At 33.8% G+C, this 18,163-nt stretch overlaps 1 protein-coding gene across 1 annotated transcript in view; it reads right to left on the minus strand.

Moving 5' to 3' along the window:
* The window catches only part of ELP3 (elongator acetyltransferase complex subunit 3), a 100,649-nt gene that overhangs the window by 25,914 nt on the left and 56,572 nt on the right, over positions 1 to 18,163 (minus strand). The window contains exons 10-12 of the mRNA XM_007476526.3: positions 13,843 to 14,036; positions 9,912 to 10,002; positions 6,611 to 6,676 (exon numbers count right to left, since the gene is read on the minus strand). Coding sequence (XP_007476588.1) covers positions 6,611 to 6,676; positions 9,912 to 10,002; positions 13,843 to 14,036 — 351 coding nt within the window. The remainder of the gene's footprint in view (positions 1 to 6,610; positions 6,677 to 9,911; positions 10,003 to 13,842; positions 14,037 to 18,163) is intronic.

Below are 18,163 nucleotides of genomic sequence, written 5' to 3' on the forward strand. Positions count from 1 at the left end.
CTGAACAGAAGGCTGTGTAAATAAGTAGTCATATAATCTACTTATGGTTTTTTTCTTTTAGTTCTTTATGCTTTTCAAATCTCATCAGCTCCCATGGATCCAACTATCATACTGCTGCTGATGATTCTCAAATCTATTTGTCCGGCCCTATCTTCTTTCTTGATCTCTAATCTAGTATCTCAAATTGAATGTCTCCATGGATATTTTAAATTCAACATGTCCAAAAAACTAATTGTATTTCCTTCCCCCACCCCAAAATGCCCCTCTGTCTAACTTCCCTATCACTGTTGATTAGTACCACCATCCTGCCAGTCATCCAGGCTCACAACCTAAGTGTTACGCTCAACTCCTAACTCTGAACCTCCATATCCAATCCATTGCCAAGTCCCCTCTTTTCTATCTTTGCAACATCTCTCATACTTATCTCCCTCTCTCCTCTGAACCTGCCACCACCTTGGAGGAGACCCTCATCTACCTCATGCCTAGACTACTATAACAGACTGCTGGTGGGTCTGCCTGTCTCATATCTCTCCCCATTTCAGTTCATTCTCCTCTACTGTTAAACTGATCTTGCTAAAGAGTAGCTCTGACTGTGTCACTTTTCCTTTTCAATAAACTCCTGTGGTTTCCTATTACCTCTAGGATCAAATATAAAATCTTGTTTGGCTTTCAAAGCTGTTTTAACAGCCTATTTTTACCGTTCCTATCTTCTTACTACCTTCCATATACTGTATAATCCAGTGACATAGACCTTGTTATTCCTCATAAAAAGAGACATCATCTCCCAAATGCAGGCATTTTCAGTGGCTGTGCCACATGACTGGAATTCTCTTTCCTCATTTCTGCCTCCTAGCTTCTTTAAAGCCTCAACTTCTGCAAGAAGACTTTCTCAGTCCTCCTTAATCTTAGTGTCTTCCTTCTGAGATTATCTACAATTTATCCTGAATCTACCTTTTTTGTACATAGCTGCTGGCATGTTGTCATCTCTATACATAGCTGTTGGTTTGTTGTCTTCCTCATTAGACTGTAAGCTCCTTGAGAGCAGGGATTGTTTTTTGCCTTTCTTTTTATCCCTGGTATATAGTTGGTGCTAAATAAATGCTTGTTGATCTGACTTCTTGAAAACATGGCATTAGTCAAAAAACTTTTACAAGGAAATCTATTTCCATAGAAGCAATATACTGTAAGTGGGAGACTGAATAAGAGACAAATATAGTGAAGGTATTAAAACTTTATGGGGAAAGGTTTGATTAAGCTACATTAAAGGAGATATTAACAAAAGATGTTGGTGGAGGAACTATTATGTGGGACATGGTAGCATACTATTATAACATTAAAATTAATGAGAAAAGAGCTTTGTGCATAGTTTGACCTTTGCTGGCTTTAAAGGGAAAAAGGAATCAGAACCAGTGGAATCAGTTATCTGCTATTTTCAGTTAGACCACTGATTAGTTAGGGCAAAGGTCAAAAATCATTATCAAATCTCAAAGTAGAAGAAAAGATTTAGCTTGTAAGTTTCAACCTAAGTAGCAAACCATTAGTAAATGAAAAATGATAAATAAGTAAAAGTGTAAAAATGTTAACTTAATAATCATGTTTTCTAGAAAAGTTTAACCAAGGTAAAACCAAAATAAGGAGAACAAAACAGCCAAGAAAACGTCTCAGCAAGCAGGGACATGGAAGCCAAGGGCTACACCAAGTTAAAGGAAAATTATTTGCAAAACATTATGTAGGATAATGAAGTAAGATTACAAACATTAAATCCTCTGAAAATAGAAAAAAATCACTAGAGGTTTTTCTGTTTTCTCTCATTTCTCAAATGATGTTTACTTATCTATTTACATGTTGCATTCTCCCAGTAATCTGAAGGCTCATTGAGGGATAAGGCTTTTTCACCTTTTTCTGCCTTGCACCCAAGTAAGCACAAAGCATTCTTCAACTGAAGTGAATTATCCAGGTGCTTTTGTTTATGGATGGTGGTGTGCTGATTGCATCCTACCTTCAGACATTAGAAATTCTCTGCAATAAGATCTCAAATAGAGGTGGCCAACATTCTCTACATCAATGGGGATTAATCCACCTAGGAAGCCTCTCATAATTTCATTATAGGGAAGGATTTGTTCAATATAGACGCCAAAGGGAGATCAGTGGAACACATGGATAGTCTCTCAGCAATGTCTGAATCTTGCCATTTGACCAATCTTTCTCTTTTGAGAGACACCTCTGACAGTGACAGCACCGAACAATGGACAAAAAGAATAGGCTCAAACCTGGTGCTCTCTCTACAATGACAGGGGAGGCCCATTTCATTATATTTTCTTTTGGAACTTCACTGTTGTTTTTTTTTAATCAATCAGATTTCAACTTCCTTTTAGTATCTTTTCTATTGTTGCAGTCATGTATATTTTTATATATAAACAGTTATTTTTTATATACTTTTATATACAAAAAATATAAAAATTTTATATATAAAATAAACAGAAACATCGGTTCTGTTTATTTTGCTTTATGTCAATTCATACACAATTTTCCAGTGTTTCTCTTAACTCCCTATGGTCATTTTTTCTTACTATATAATATCATATCCCCACATTAAATATGATATGGATTTTTTCCAGTTATTTACTTATCAATAGGCACTTATTTTGTTTCTAATTCTCTGCAACCCTAAAGTTTTATCATGACTATTTTAATATACACTGGATCTCTGACCTTCTTGGAGGATATTCCCAGTACTGAAACAGTTAGATCAAAGGAAATGGAAAAGGCAATGTCTTCTTTTGCATAACTCAAAATTATTCAGAATGACTAGACCACTGCATCGCTCCATTATCAGCGAATTGGTGTGCTTGTCTTCCAACAGACCATATGACAGATCCCAATTTTTGCCACATTTGCCAATTTGTATGGCATGAGGTTAAACCTCAAGTCTGTTTTAATTTGTATTATCATGTTTTCTTATAGTTATTAAAAGTTTCCAAAAGATCTTACTTGCTTATCCATGTATTTGGTGAGTACTCTCAATGATCCTAAGTTGCTCTTTGCTTTAAAAGCTCTTAATTTTAATGCCAGTTTCCTCTTGATTATACTTGTAAGATCCATGTCTAGAAAATGAAATAAGCTACCCATGTAGAGTTATTATTGCATTGGGAAGCAGGTGATATTAAAGGGACTAGGTCTACTAGTGTTGGGTAGATCTTTTGTGGAGATTATATGGAGAAACATCAACAAAACTCACACTATATTGCAAAGATATAGCTGATCTATGATAAGTATTGATGGAAGGAGTGCAATATTCACATTAACAAGATCCGTAATCCATCAAAATGTTTAAATTAGGGTCATCACAACTGAAATCTTGGGATAGACAATTACCAGGTCTATTGAGTAAGTAAAACCACATACTAAATAATAACTTAAAATTCTGACATACCAGAAATAAAGGTGGTATACATATACTGTCAGATATGGTTGCTATATTGGTTGTTTTCTTTGTTAGAGGGTAAGCTTATAGGGTGAGGTGTATATCTGAAAAGGACTTAGGTAAAAATAAAAAGTATACATTTTTAAAAGTACTACTTATTATTTCAAGATACAGTTCTTGAGTAGAGCCAAGAAAACATCATAGACAGCTACAGATTTAATACTTGAAGAATAAATTGTGAATGTTATCTCGAGAGAATGAACTGAAAAATGGAAACATGAAAGACATAATTTATATAAATATCATCTATCTGCCAGATGATGTCTTCTATGATTTGGAAAGAGGAGAGACAAATTGAAACACTTATAAATTCTAATAATAAAATTATTTTTAAAAAGAAAAAATAGATAGCTCTTTTTAATTTTCTAGGTTGCTATAAGTTGGAACTTTATATGGGATAGCAACGATTTAACTAGATATTGAAGAAAAGGAAGATAATGACTTAAAAGAATTTTCCTATTTTACATAGTATTTACTTTGTCCAGCTTAAAATTTTACTTCATTTGCTCATAAGGAAAGCAGTGTATGAGTTACTGTCTCTTTTGGGGAAGGAAAAAACATGCCAAAGTTCAAAAATAAAACCACTTGTTTAACAAACTGAGGAAGAGTTCATTTCTGTTGTCTGTCAAGAATCAATGTGAAATTTTAGTCATTTATATTCTTACTATGTTTCTTCATTTATGAAATAACTTAGTCACCCATGAGAGTTAAATTTTACTGAAGACTGAAAAATTTTACTTAAGTTCAAAGCTCTAAAAATATTAAACTGTATCAAAAAAAAACTTTCTCTCATATGATAGTATTTTAAGGACAGGAAGAACATTTTAATATGGGGAAAGTATACAAGAAATTATAGAAGAAAGACTTTTACAGACTGCATAGCCTATATGAAATTACATGTTTAAGGTTACCTATAAAATATTATATTTCTAGAATAACCGAGATCTAAAAATTCAACTGTGTATACCCAAAAGAATTGCTGAGGTACAAATTCCTATATTATGTAACTAATTCTTCATTCAATCAACAAGTATCTAATAATTTCCTGAAAAGTTGTCTTTGAAGTGAATTCTTACAAGTTACTTTCCCAGTAACAAAGACATTTCCCTATGAAACATTATAGCCCAAAGACATAATATAAATAATTTTTAAGAAAATAAAAAAATTTTAAAATCACATACTTTAGTGAGCAAAAGTTTTAGGGAGATATTTTACTATTTTAATCTCATTGTTTATTCTGTACTGTCATAAAAATTGCAGTTTTTTTTGGGGGGGGCAGTTCTACTCCTAGTATATCTAAGTGTTTAGAGAAATATAAACTATGGCACTTGGCAGAAGTCCATAAAATATAGCTCAAAGAAGGAAATAGTTCCATTATATATCTGGAAATCCTTCATGTGACAGCAATACACTTTGGCACAACAGTTGAAAAGAAATAGCTTGAGAAGGAAGAAAGCAGAATTAAGAGAATCTAAGCCTAGTGACTAAATATAAAAGCACTAAAAAATCATTGTGCTATGATTTATTTTAATGAAAAATCTCAGTCCTGGAGAACTAAGGAAACTTTTTCCTCCTCTCAGTAATGAGGTTGGCTGGAATTTATGGATATGTCACATAGAATACAGTCTAAGAGGCACTTATTCTGTTTTTTGTCTTTGTAATTTTTTTTTTGTCACAAGAAAGGCTTCAGTGTGAAGAAAGGTGGGATTATAGTGAAATTACCATGGTGTAAAAACAACAGATAACAACATAAAACTACTTTTTAAAAGTGTATTTTTTTTTAAACCCTTACCTTCCATCTTGGAATCAATACCAATCAAAACCAATCAAAACAAAAAAAAAAAACAAAAGCAATCAAAACCAATGGGTATTGGTTCCAAGGCAGAAGAGTGGTAAGGGCTAGGCAATGGGGGTTAAGTGACTTGCCCAGTGTCAAACAGGTTGGAAGTCTGAGGCCAGATTTGAACCCAGGACCTCAATCTACTGAGCCACCTGGCCGCCCCTCTAAAAATGTATTTAAGAGATATTGAGATATTTGTTTTTATGATCTTTTAAAAGTTTTTTATATTAATGAAAAACTTTACACTTTCCATTTGTGCTTCCATGGTAAGATAGGGGTTGCACTTATAGTGACTTTTTATAATCACCTACCAAACAAAATATTGTTTTCTCAAGTTGTAAACTTGGAACTCTGCTGCATGGCAGAGGTAGAGAATAGCTGAGCTGAAGTCTGTGAAACCAAAGGTAGGACAAAAGAAGAATGTCTAAATCAGTTTCATGAGTTTCAATCAACCTGCTCAGGTGCCTAAGAACTACATTGGGCTTTGACTTTACATAAGGTCATAGACCTCAAATGGTGGGTCCTTAATGCAAGAAGATGGCTCTAAGTACCAGACACTAGGCTATAAGAACCTCAGAAAAAATACAAGTCTTGAGAAATTTAACTACTTGACTCAGAATTTTCTGATGCTTTAGACTTATGAACTTTGATGATTTCAGTACCATAACCATTAAAGAATCTACAATTTCAACTTCAATATTAGCTACAACCCTAAGTAGAAGCTGAAAAACCTTCAGTTCCTTCCAGGCAAATGCTCTGATAATAATCAACTTTCTGATTCTGCTTGTATTTCCTAGGCCCTGTCCTCATGGATCTTTGGAAGAAATGATTCTGGTGGTTAGATACAATGGACCCAATTCTATACAAAACTCTTTTGTTGTTGTTGTTCAGTCATTCAGTCTTGGCTGACTCTTTGTGACCCCATTCAAGGTTTTCTTAGTAAAGATACTATAGTGATGTGTCATTTCCTTCTCCAGCTAATTTTACTGATGAGGAAACAGGCAAACAAGGTTAAGTAGATTTGCCCAGGGTCACAAAGCTAGTAAGTATATAAATCAGTTTTGAATTCAGGAAGGTAAGTTTTCCTGACTTCAAGACTGGTACTCTGTCTCCTGATCCACCTAGCTGTCCTTTCTAACCTATAGTCTTCTTAAATTAACCTTGGTTCTGCTGCCCTTATACTTAGCTCACCACTTATCAGTCAGTCATGTCTATTGCCATAAGCCTGTGACTGATAATCACCTCATGAAAAGAAAAAAACATCTTTGTAAATTCAAGAAACTAACCTGGTATGGCCTCACTTTGTGATGAATTTCCTGGATTCCAACCTCTCTGGTTCTCACATCACGACACTGTTTAAGAAAAAAAAAAGGATCTGAAGAAAAATATATAATAAATGACTGGGCTCAGCAGTTAGATAAACATTACCACTAATCCTTAAGGTTCCAAATTAAGTTTGAATGACACGATTCACTTAGAGAAATCCAATGAATCAATTTCAAAATGAAAAATTCACTAAGTTGTGCTGTATATATATTTTGAGGGTGGAGAATACAATAAATATATGTGAACTACAATTTTGCTGTGTTCCTGAAATAGCTATAGAATTAGGAAGACAGCAATGTGTAGGGCAAGCCTTAAGAACATTATTATTAAAATTAGAGAACAGTTTTAACCAGGAGAAAGCATATAGGAATTCAGATTTTTTAATAGAAAGACTTTACTGGGAGAGGAATAGGAGAGTTGCCATCAAATATTTCAGTTGCCATTGAGAAGAGAAGTTTGGTCCATATATAGAGGGCAGATTTTGGTGGAAATTATATGGAGGCAACCTTCTATTCACTGTAAGAAATAATAATTGTAACTTTAAAAAATGGAACTGACAAGTCTTGGGAAATAATGAGCTTATCATTGGAAGTATTCAAGCAGGTTTGAATGACTATATCTCAGAGATACCATAGAATGAATTCATCTACAAGATAGGAGGTTGGACTAAGATGCCTTGTAAGATGCTTTCAAATGCTAAGCCTCTATGATTCCATGGAAGAGAAATACAAAAATTTAAAAACAAAACCAAAAATTTCCACATTACCATTAAAATCTTCAAGTCACAAATATTTGGAAAGTTTCTATTTTGGATGCTAGAAAACCAGTGAAGGAAGGTAAATATAATTTGCTTTTAATTTTCATATTGGCAAGATTAGTTTCTGAGAAACTTGGGAAGACTTGATATAAATGTATTCAGAACAAAATGAGTAGAACCAGGGGAATAACTGATACACTAATGGCAATACCATAAAGAAAAACATCTTGGAAGGATGAGAACTCTATTAATGTAATAACTGGCCACCTTTCAGGGAACCTATGATGAAGTATGCCACCCACCTCTGAAAGGAAAGATGTTACGACTCAAGATAAAGAACAAGATATCCATTCTCATACATAGATAATGAAAGATTTGTTTTTCCTTAATTATAAATATCTGTTGCATATATTTTGTTTTTCAATTGGGGGCAGAAGGTGGGATTAGTAGGGAGTAGATAGCTAAAAGCAAAGAAAAACGCCATTAGAACATTTTTAAAACTACTTGGAAGAGAACAAGAAGGCCAGAGGGACACAGGTGAAACTGCTTCACAGACAGGTGAAACTGCTTTGAAAATTTTAAGATACGTTATATATTTTAAAAGAAAAGCAAATTGCATATAGAAATTTGCAGCTTCAGGTATAATCATTTTTCTGATCCATTATGTATATAAAAAGGCTACTTTTATTTGATGCTTAATTTGAAAATAAATGTATAATAGCATTGTATTAGAAAACAATATCTACCAACAAATAGAACATAGTTCATTGGTTGCTTTTTAAATGAACCTTGGAGCTGCAAAGTTCCCCTAAGATGCTAGATGGAAACACAAAAATTTTACTGTTGTGTAAACCTTTCAGTTACAGCCCCGTGATCTTGCCATCACTCACAAATGTACTACACCTCTATGTTCAAGAATTTTGAAATCCCCTTCAACTATACTCAGTTGGTTTTTCATCTCTCCTTTTGCCTTCCCTTGCAAAATTATACTCAATGTTTTCCTGTCTCTTGATCTTTCAATTCTCTCTGGTCATCTCCCCTGCACTAGCTCCTCTCTCCTCTTCCAGTCCTGACCCCTTGGTATACTAATTCAACTTTACATTTTTCTCTCTTGAATCCGTACTCCATTTATCACATTATTGATTAAAGCCCAGCCAAACTTTGGCCCTAAATAATTCCTACCATTTGTAATCTTCACTCCTACTGAAAAAAGTAGAGAAAAATCACATGAACATTCTGACTAGGTCCACTACAAATTTATGTTATACAACTTCAACATGGTTCTCACTGAGACTAGGTAATCTTACAGCATTTCCCTTATTAATTCCCCCAGTTTCCTCACTAGTTCTTTCAAACTTTTTCACCCCTCCTCAAAACTGCTATGACTCCAACTCTCCATTCTCTTAGCTTAGAACTTTGCTTCATATTTTACAGAAAAAAACTGAGGCTATTACCATGAGCTTCCTCTTCCCCATCTCCCATCACTCAGATTCACTCTGCCACTGTCCTCCTTTAAATGATCCCATTCTGTTCTACCTCCTCCAACAGACTGGCCCCTCTGTTTTCCCCTCTCTATCACTTATTTTCAATCTCTCTCTGCTGGCTCATTCATACTACTATATACAAACATGCTATCATAAATGTATATGTGCATCACTGCTTGTCTGTAACTCATAGTAATAGCAATTATATAGTGCTTTAAGGTATGCAAAATTCTGTACATGTTATCTCCCTGGAACCTCACAAAAGCCCTGTAAGGTAGGTATTATTATTATATTCATTTTACAGATGAAGAAACTGAGATGAACAGAGATTAAATGACTTGCCCAGGATTACATAGCTAGTAAGTGTCTGAGGCTAGATTGTAACTCATATCTTCCTGACTCCAGATCCAATATTCTATCCACTGTGCCACCTATTTATAGTAGACAGACTAAACAATAGTCAAAAGTAGTTGGTTGAATTCCAAAAATGTCCTTATAGCTGATGTATGAATATTAATAAGACTATAAGCATGAGAGAAGATGCATTTTCTCTCTGTGATTTGTGCTAATTATGGTGTGTGAACAGGAGTAGGAAACAACAAAAGCTGACTTCTATTGCTTGTTAACTGCTTTATGTATTTTATTTTTGTATCCTCATCTGCTCCATAAATTATTTGAGGGGATCTCTTATGTATTTTTAAGATTTTTAAAAGAGATTACCACAATACTGGATACTTAATGGGTACTCAGAAGTCTATGCTTACTAAAGGTGATATAGAAGACATAAAAGCAGAAAAATCTAAATATTCTGATCCATGAAGATGGCAGGAGCAGGAGCTAGTGCACCCTGAATAATCACATCACAATACTAACTTGCTGAGAACAGATAAATTAAACAATGGAAACGCCTAATAAGTTTGCTGGCCATCAATGGTAAGATACAACCGAGTGGAAAGCTGCTTTGATATATCCAATCTTTTGATATATCTAATCTTAATAAGGTCCTGATTTTTTTTTTACCTGTATCCCAAGGTCTTTCATTCTTGCAAATGCCAGCTCTCTCAAATTCCCATGCTCCACCCCTGAGCTGACTAAAGGCATTGGGATATCTCTGTAGAGGAGAAAGAACATCATATATTGGGACATAAAAATAACATTCTGTATTAAACAGGATTTTTTCAAAGACTAAGTAATCACACACACACACACACACACACACACACACACACACAGCATGTGCATGTTATGAATGTTGATCAGGGTAGTGCAAGGCATATCACTTCTCTCATCTTCATGTCAGTTTTCTCATCTACAAAATTATAATACTCACCTACCTCCCAGGATTGCTGAAAGGTACATTTGATGAAAATTACTATGTAGCACTTTAGAAAATGCTATAAGAATGACGAATAAAGACCTATAATTTTCTGATGATGATACAAAGTGATTTGTTCTAAGAGAAACTAGAAATAAAATTTTAAAAACACTACCTTGGTTAAGGAAGGAAGGAAAATTCTACTTAAGTAAAATGGAAGTAATGAATCTTATTCCAATGTCCAACATATTTTTAAGGGCCCAATACTTATATGTGGAAATCTATCATAATGTTTATAGCCATTCAAAGAAAGGCACACAAACTTCAAACTTCAAAACTCTCTCCTTTTGTCAATGTATTTTAAACACTTGTGTGGTCAAAACAATATATACACAAGAAGAAAAGAGATCCATAAATAACAAGAAACTAGAGAAATGTATTCTGGTCTAATATGAAGTAAAATTTCCTAATAATTAGAGTTATCACTATATAAAAATGATTTTCTCCCTGACTAGAGGTTTTCAAGTGGAAGTTGGATGAATGGTTGTCAGGGATGTTATTTTAAGGGTATTTCTGTTCTGATATTATTAGTTGAAATAGATAATCACTTCCAATGCTAAGAATTTTTTATTTCAAGACATTTGCACTACTCACCTTAATTTAACAGAGCAAAGAAAAGTGAGATAAATATGTGTGTATGTATGTGTACATAGTATATATATGTAGCATATAATGATATGGAAATATATGTACTACACACATATAATGTATACATATAAGCATATTACTATTTTGTAACTATAAAGTACAAATATTATTGAAGTTGTTGCAATTATCCCTATCCAACAAACTTCAATGTCTGAAGATGGCACAAGAAACCCTATAAAAAAAAAGAAAAATCTACATTGAGAATATTGCTTGTCCTTTGGACATCTGTTACCTATGCAACAAAAAGTCCTGGCTGTCATTTTGTTCAGAGAATATGCCAACTATCTTTCTTTTGTACTTCAATTCTCTAAATGGGTCTGATTTTTTCATACTTCTCCTCATTTACCCCTACAAATGCAAAGAAAATACAATTAGCCAATCAGCTGATTTATTTTCCATATTAGAGCAGATAAGATGTTCCTTGTTCAAAAGTCCAGGCAATTAGTATTAAGAGTACTTCAGAAGAAAGGTCCACAAGGTTGTGGGAGAAAAATAGCCTTTTCACATAGATGATCTAAATCTAAGGTGAGACTGTAAGTGCTGTTTCCACTAATTAGCTGAGCCAAGATTGTAAAGATGGCATAAATGAAAAGGCCTAAAATAAGATAAAATGAATCATTCTTTTTTCAAAGATCAAGATAGATCATCGTGTACATGAATGATTTTTAAAAAATTTAATGAAAAATTAACTTGCAATTTTCAGGACTGGAATCTACTAAAACAGGATGTCTGATGAGTATTCTAGAAAGGTCCCTGAAAGAACCAACAAATAAGGATCTGAAGAGACAAGAAAAACCTGGGGCATAGAAATCTGTAGTTATTTCTTTGTCTACCATACTGGTTTGAGTATTATTAAAAACAAACAAACAAAAAAAAAACCAAACTTCTGGCACTTAATAGCTGTTAGACCTCGGACTTGCCACAACCTTATCCGCCTTTCTCAACTATAACATGAAGATAATACTAATTATACCCCACAGGGTGGCTAAAATGATCAAATGAGATCAATGTAACTGAAGTGAACTTTGATGCACTATATAAAGGAGAGCTGCTGCTTTTTTGCAGTATTATTAAGTTACTTATTGAGGCCATGTATCTGAGGTAGATTTTGAACCCAGATTGATTCCAAGGTCTTTTCTATTACATGAGGCGACCCTCTCCCCATTCTTGGATATAGCCTTCTACTGGTCTCACATATATTCTGGTACAACATATATGAAAACATGATTGGAAAATTCAGTAGTTCCCCTACATCAATATACTCAAATAGAAATGGAGACCACTAATCTGCACATAAGAATCCATATAGGCCACATAGTCCCTTAGTTTTACAATGTAATATTATCTATGTTTTATTATATTTTTATTAATCTTGTTAAATATTTTGCAAATGTTTTATCATGTTTTTATTCATTTTGCTAAATATTTCACAAATACATTTTAATCTGGTTTCAGCCACATGTTCTGCCCTATAGTATTATTACTCAAGAGTGTACCACAACCTTTCACCCAGAGTTCTGCTAACAGTTTTGAAGGCAGGATTTAGAATTTTAGAATTTAGAATTTTAGAATTCAGCACCTGTTTCAAAGGGAGCACCAGATGTAGATCGTATGCACTGTGAAAGTAATTGATGATAACATGGATGGACCACTGCATATGGAATCAGGAATATCTGCATTCCAATCCAACTTCAGACACTCACTCATTGTGTGATCCTAAGCAAGTCTTTTTACCTGTCTCAGTTTCCTAAACTGTAAAATAAAACTATCCATAGCATCTACCTTCTAGGGTTTTGTGAAGATTAAATGAATTAATATTTGCAAAGTGCTTAGCCTACTTAGCACTAGAATTAAGAAGGGCTGGGAAAGACCTCTCTCTAAAGATGATATTTTACTTTCTTTTCCCCACTGTAGTTATTCATCTGAATTCCAATGAAGCTTCTTCTACCAATGGAGAGAGGAAATGAAAAGGTCATTTTGGTCCTTCTCAACTAATCAAAACTGGATTGAGAAAAGACTTCATTTTCCAAGAAAATCTTCCTTTCTGTAGGGAGTTTTCTATGTTCTTCAGAACTCTTCTTTTCAAAATAGCAGAGAAATTCTGATACCATGTATACATTTTTACCCTTCTTTTCCCAAACTTTATTAAGTTTCCAGGGTTAAATGGTAAACTAATAGAATTTTAAGAAAACTTACTGTGTCTCAAACATTCATATTATGCCCCTCATAATAATGAATGGTTATAATAGATTGGTAAAAATGTAAACAGACCAAACCATTCAATTTAGTTTTGGCAGGGTAAGATGTTTTTTCATAAATATTACCCAAATTCTGAAATATAGTAGGAAGGAAAAATCTACTGAATTAGTATATCAGTATGCATATCCAGAACAGGAACTTCAGATTGACAATAAGCTGCTTCTAAGAACTAAAAAAAAAATAGCAGCTAAGATACATTTGAAAAACTGTGTAGCCTTTTCATTGATTCTAAGCTATTTCCTGAAAGAAAAAAAGGCCCAGCTTTCCAATATCAATATTTGTCTGAACATGCTATATAGCTGTTTGTTCAAAGAATCAAAACTGTTGGTAACCCAAAAGTCAATACAGGGATATATTGTGGGTACAAGGTTATAGGTGATTAAAAAATATCAAGGACAAAGGACAACAGAGCAAGAAATAACAAATAGGCCTAAGTATTATGCTGATATCTGAGAAAACCAAAAATCCTCAAGGAAATTCTCTAGCAGACTAGGTAACTCCTCTACTGAGGATTTATAGAAGGACATAAATAAGAATCACAGAAAGGAAGAAGGCATGGAACATGTTGTTCTGATTTGCACCAATGGAGGGAATACCCAAACAATGATGAGATCATAATGCCATCAAAGAATTGAAGTAAAAAATAATAATGACAAATCAACATATTACCTCTGCACTCGATACACTCGTGTCCAGGGTGGTACAAGAGCCAATATTCGAGCTACTAATTCTACAAGGCAACTAGGAGAATAACTTTTATATCTTCCAGATTTCCAAAGTTCATAAAGACCAGTTCCACGTATTACCAGGGTAGGGTAGAGCTTCATACCATCAGGGCGGAAGGCAGGGTTCTCAAAAAACTCCTGAGGACCAAGAAAAAACAATTCACAATTATCCACATGCAGATTTTGTATTATCCACTGTGAATTTTTAATCTTGGATGAGTTTCTCTTACCTACCCAGGAGCTTCCTGGGTGGTCTTCCTTTCTATTCAGCTGATGTGTATTTATACTGACTACAGCAGAGAATTTTTAAAAATTAAAAACATTTTTTTTCTTTATTTTAGTCCAGTGACAAATTTACACAAGTTTTCCAAGATTACATGATTCATGTTGTCTCCCTCCACTCTTCCCTATCCCTTCCTGGAGTTGACAAGCAATTACACCATACATGTGTTATTACTCACAACCTATTTCTATATTATTCTTTTTCGTAAGAGTAATATTTTAAGGCCAAAACCCCAAATCATATACCCAAAAAACAAGTGATAAATCACATTTTTTTTTTCCTGCATTTCTACACCAACAATTCTTTCAATAGAGGTGGATACCATTCCTTTTCATAAGTTTCTCAGAATTGTCCTGGATCATTTGTCCTGCTGTTAGTACCAAAGTCTATTACATTTGATCATTACACAATGTTTCAGTTATTGTAAATAATGTTCTCCTGATTCTGCTTTTTCAGCCAGGGATGAAGTCCAGTCTTTAAGAACCAGAATACAACAACTAGAATTAAGTGACCTAACAAGGCAGCAGGACACTATAAAATAAAACCATAAGAATGAAAAAATTGAGGAAAATGTGAAGCATCTCATTCACAAAACAGAAGATTTAGAAAATCGATCGAGGAGAGACAATTTAAGAAGCATTGGTCTACCAGAAGACCATGACAAAAGAAAAAGCCTGGACATCATACTACAGGAAATCATTAAAGAAAACTGCCCCGATATTCTAGAACAAGAGGGAAAAGTGGAAATTGAAAGAATCCACACATCACCTCCTATACTTAATCCCCAAATGACAACACTCAGGAATGTAATAGCCAAATTCAAGAACTATCAGACCAAAAAAAAAAAATATTACAAGCTGCCAAAAACAAGTCATTCAGATACCATGGCACCACAGTGAGGATAACACAAGATCTGGCACATCTACACTGAAGGACCAAAAGGCATGGAATATGATATTCCAGAAAGCAAGGGAAGTAGGTCTACAACCAAGACTCAACTACCCAGCAAAACTGACTATATTCTTACAGAAGAAAGTATGGTCATTCAATAAAATAGAAGAATTCTGAGAATTTGTAAAGAAAAAACCAGACCTGAACAGAAAATTTGGTGCCCAAGCACATAACTCAAGAGAATTATCAAAAGGTAATTTAAAAAGAGGGAAAAAAGAAAAACAAAAGAACCAACCTTTTTTGGATACTCAATAAGTTAAAATGATATGCATCCGTATGAGAAAAGAGGTCATTAGTAACTTAAAAATTGTTATTATCACCTGGGCAGCTAGAAGAATTATACTTAGAGGGAACAGTGACAAACTATATAGAATTACACTTAGAGGGAACAGTGACAAACTGTATAGTATGAAATGACAAGACATAAATAGTTATATAGATATATGTGTGCATAAATACATATACATGTGTGTATGTACATATATATACAACTAGAGCTAATAAAAGAGGTTAATACTAAAAGAAATGGGAAAAGAAACAAAAAGGGGTAAATTTATATGGCACAAAGAAGCCCATGGGGGGAGGGGGGAAAACATCAATACACTGGAAGGGTAAAGAAGTTGGAGATAGGAAATACTCAACTCTTACATGCATTGAAATTGACTCAAACAGGGAAGAAGAATCCAATCCATTAGGGCAGAGAATAGATTTGCGCCCTATAGTAGAAGGATAACAAATATACTGGTGAGGAGGGAAGCAGTACAAGGGCAGGAGAGGTTGGGGGGATTATATTAAAAAGACTGCAAAGAAAATAAGGGGGGGGGAATAAGAAGGGAGGGAGTAAAAAGGGAAATAAAATAAGGGTGGCAACTAGGGGGACTGATTAAAAACAAACCTTGGTGTAGAAGGAAATAGTGAAAGAAGAAAAGGCAGGACTAGGAGTAGAAATAAAAATGCTGAGAAATACACAGCTGGTAATCATAACTGAATGTGAATGGAATGAACTCACCCATAAAATGCAAGCAAATAGCAGAGTGGATTAGAATCCAAAACCCTACCATATGCTCTCTACAAGAAACACACATGAGGAAGGTAGATACGCATAGGGTGAAAGCAAGAGGATGGAGCCAAATCTATCGGGCATCAACTGATAAAAAGAAGGCAGGAGTTGCAATCATGATATCTGACAAAACCAAAGTAAAAATAAATTTAGTTAAAAGAGATAGGTAAGGTAATTACATCCTGATAAAAGGCAGTATAGACAATGAGGAAATATCAATACTCAACATGTATGCACCAAATGGCATAGCATCCAAATTTCTAAAGGAGAAATTAGTGGAGTTCAAGGATGAAAAAGATAGAAAAACTATACTAGTGGGAGACCTGAACCTTCCTCTATCCGAACTAGATAAATCAAACCAAAAAATAAATAAGAGGGAAGAGAATTTAATGAAATCTTAGAAAAATTAGAGTAAGTAGATATGTAGAGAAAAATAAATAGGGACAAAAAAGGAATATACCTTCTTTTCAGCAGCACATGGTACATTCACAAAGATTGACCATGTACTAGGGACTAAAAACATTGCAAACAAGTGCAAAAGAACAGAAATAATAAATGCAACCTTCTCAGACCACAATGCAATGAAAATAATAATTAGTAAGGGTACATGGAAAGGTAAATCAAAATTTAAAATTGGAAATTAAACAATATAATTCTCCAAAACCGTCTAAAGAACAAATCATAGAAACAATTAATAACTTCATTGAAGAAAATGACAATGGTGAGACATCCTTTCAAAACCTATGGGATGCAGCCAAAGCAGTACTCAGGGAGAAATTTATATCCTTGAGTTCACATATAAACAAATTAAGAAGGGCAGAGGCTAATAAAACTAGAAAGTGAACAAATTAAAAATCCTCAGATTTATTGTAGAAAAAATTTATAGAATAAATTAAAAATTTGTTCTAAAATTTTTGTTCTAAAAATTAAAAAAAAAAACAAATTCATAGAACAAATTAAAAATCCTCAGAAAACTAAGTTAGATATCCTAAAAATCAAAGGAGAAATCAATAAAATTGAAAGTAAAAGAACTATTGATTTAATAAATAAGACTAGAAGCTGGTACTTTGAAAAAAACAAATGAAATAGACAAAGTACTGGTCAGTTTAATTTAAAAAAGGAAAGAAGAAAACCAAATTGACAGTATTCAACATGAAAAAGGAGACCTCACCTCTAATGAAGAGGAAATTAAGGCAATCATTAAAAACTATTATGCATAATTATATGGCAAAAAATATGGCAATCTAGGTGATATGGATGAATACTTACAAAAATATAAATTGCATAGTCTAAATGAGGAAGAAATAGATTACCTAAAGAACCCCATATCAGAAAAAGAAATTGAACAAGCCATCAAATAACTCCCTAAGAAAAAATCCCCAGGTCCAGATGGATTCACAAATGAATTCTATCAAACATTCAAAGAACAACTAATCCCAATATTATACAAACTATTTGACAGAATAAGCAAAGAAGGAGTTCTACCAAATTCATTTTATGACACAAATAAGGTACTGATCCCAAAGCCAGGCAAGTCAAAAACAGAGAAAGAAAACTATAGAACAATCTCCTTAGTGAATATGGATGCAAAAATCTTAAATAGGATACTAGCATAAAGACTCCAGCAAGTCATCACAAGAGTTATTCAGTATGACCAGGTAGGATTCATACTAGGAATGCAAGGATGGTTCAATGTGAAGAAAACCATTCACATAATTGACCATATTAACAAGCAAAACGGACAAAAACCACATGATTATCTCAATAGATGCAGAAAATGTCTTTGACAAAATACAACACCCATTCATATTGAAAACACTAGAAAGTATAGGAATAGAAGGGCCTTTCCTAAAAATAATAAACAGTATTTATCTAAAACCATCAGCAAACATCATTTGCAATGGGGATAAACTAGAAGCCTTCCCAATAAGATTAGGCGTGACCATTATCACCTCTATTATTTAACATTGT

The sequence above is a fragment of the Monodelphis domestica genome, chromosome 1 (assembly GCF_027887165.1).
Source record: "Monodelphis domestica isolate mMonDom1 chromosome 1, mMonDom1.pri, whole genome shotgun sequence".
Taxonomy (NCBI): Eukaryota; Metazoa; Chordata; class Mammalia; order Didelphimorphia; family Didelphidae; genus Monodelphis; species Monodelphis domestica.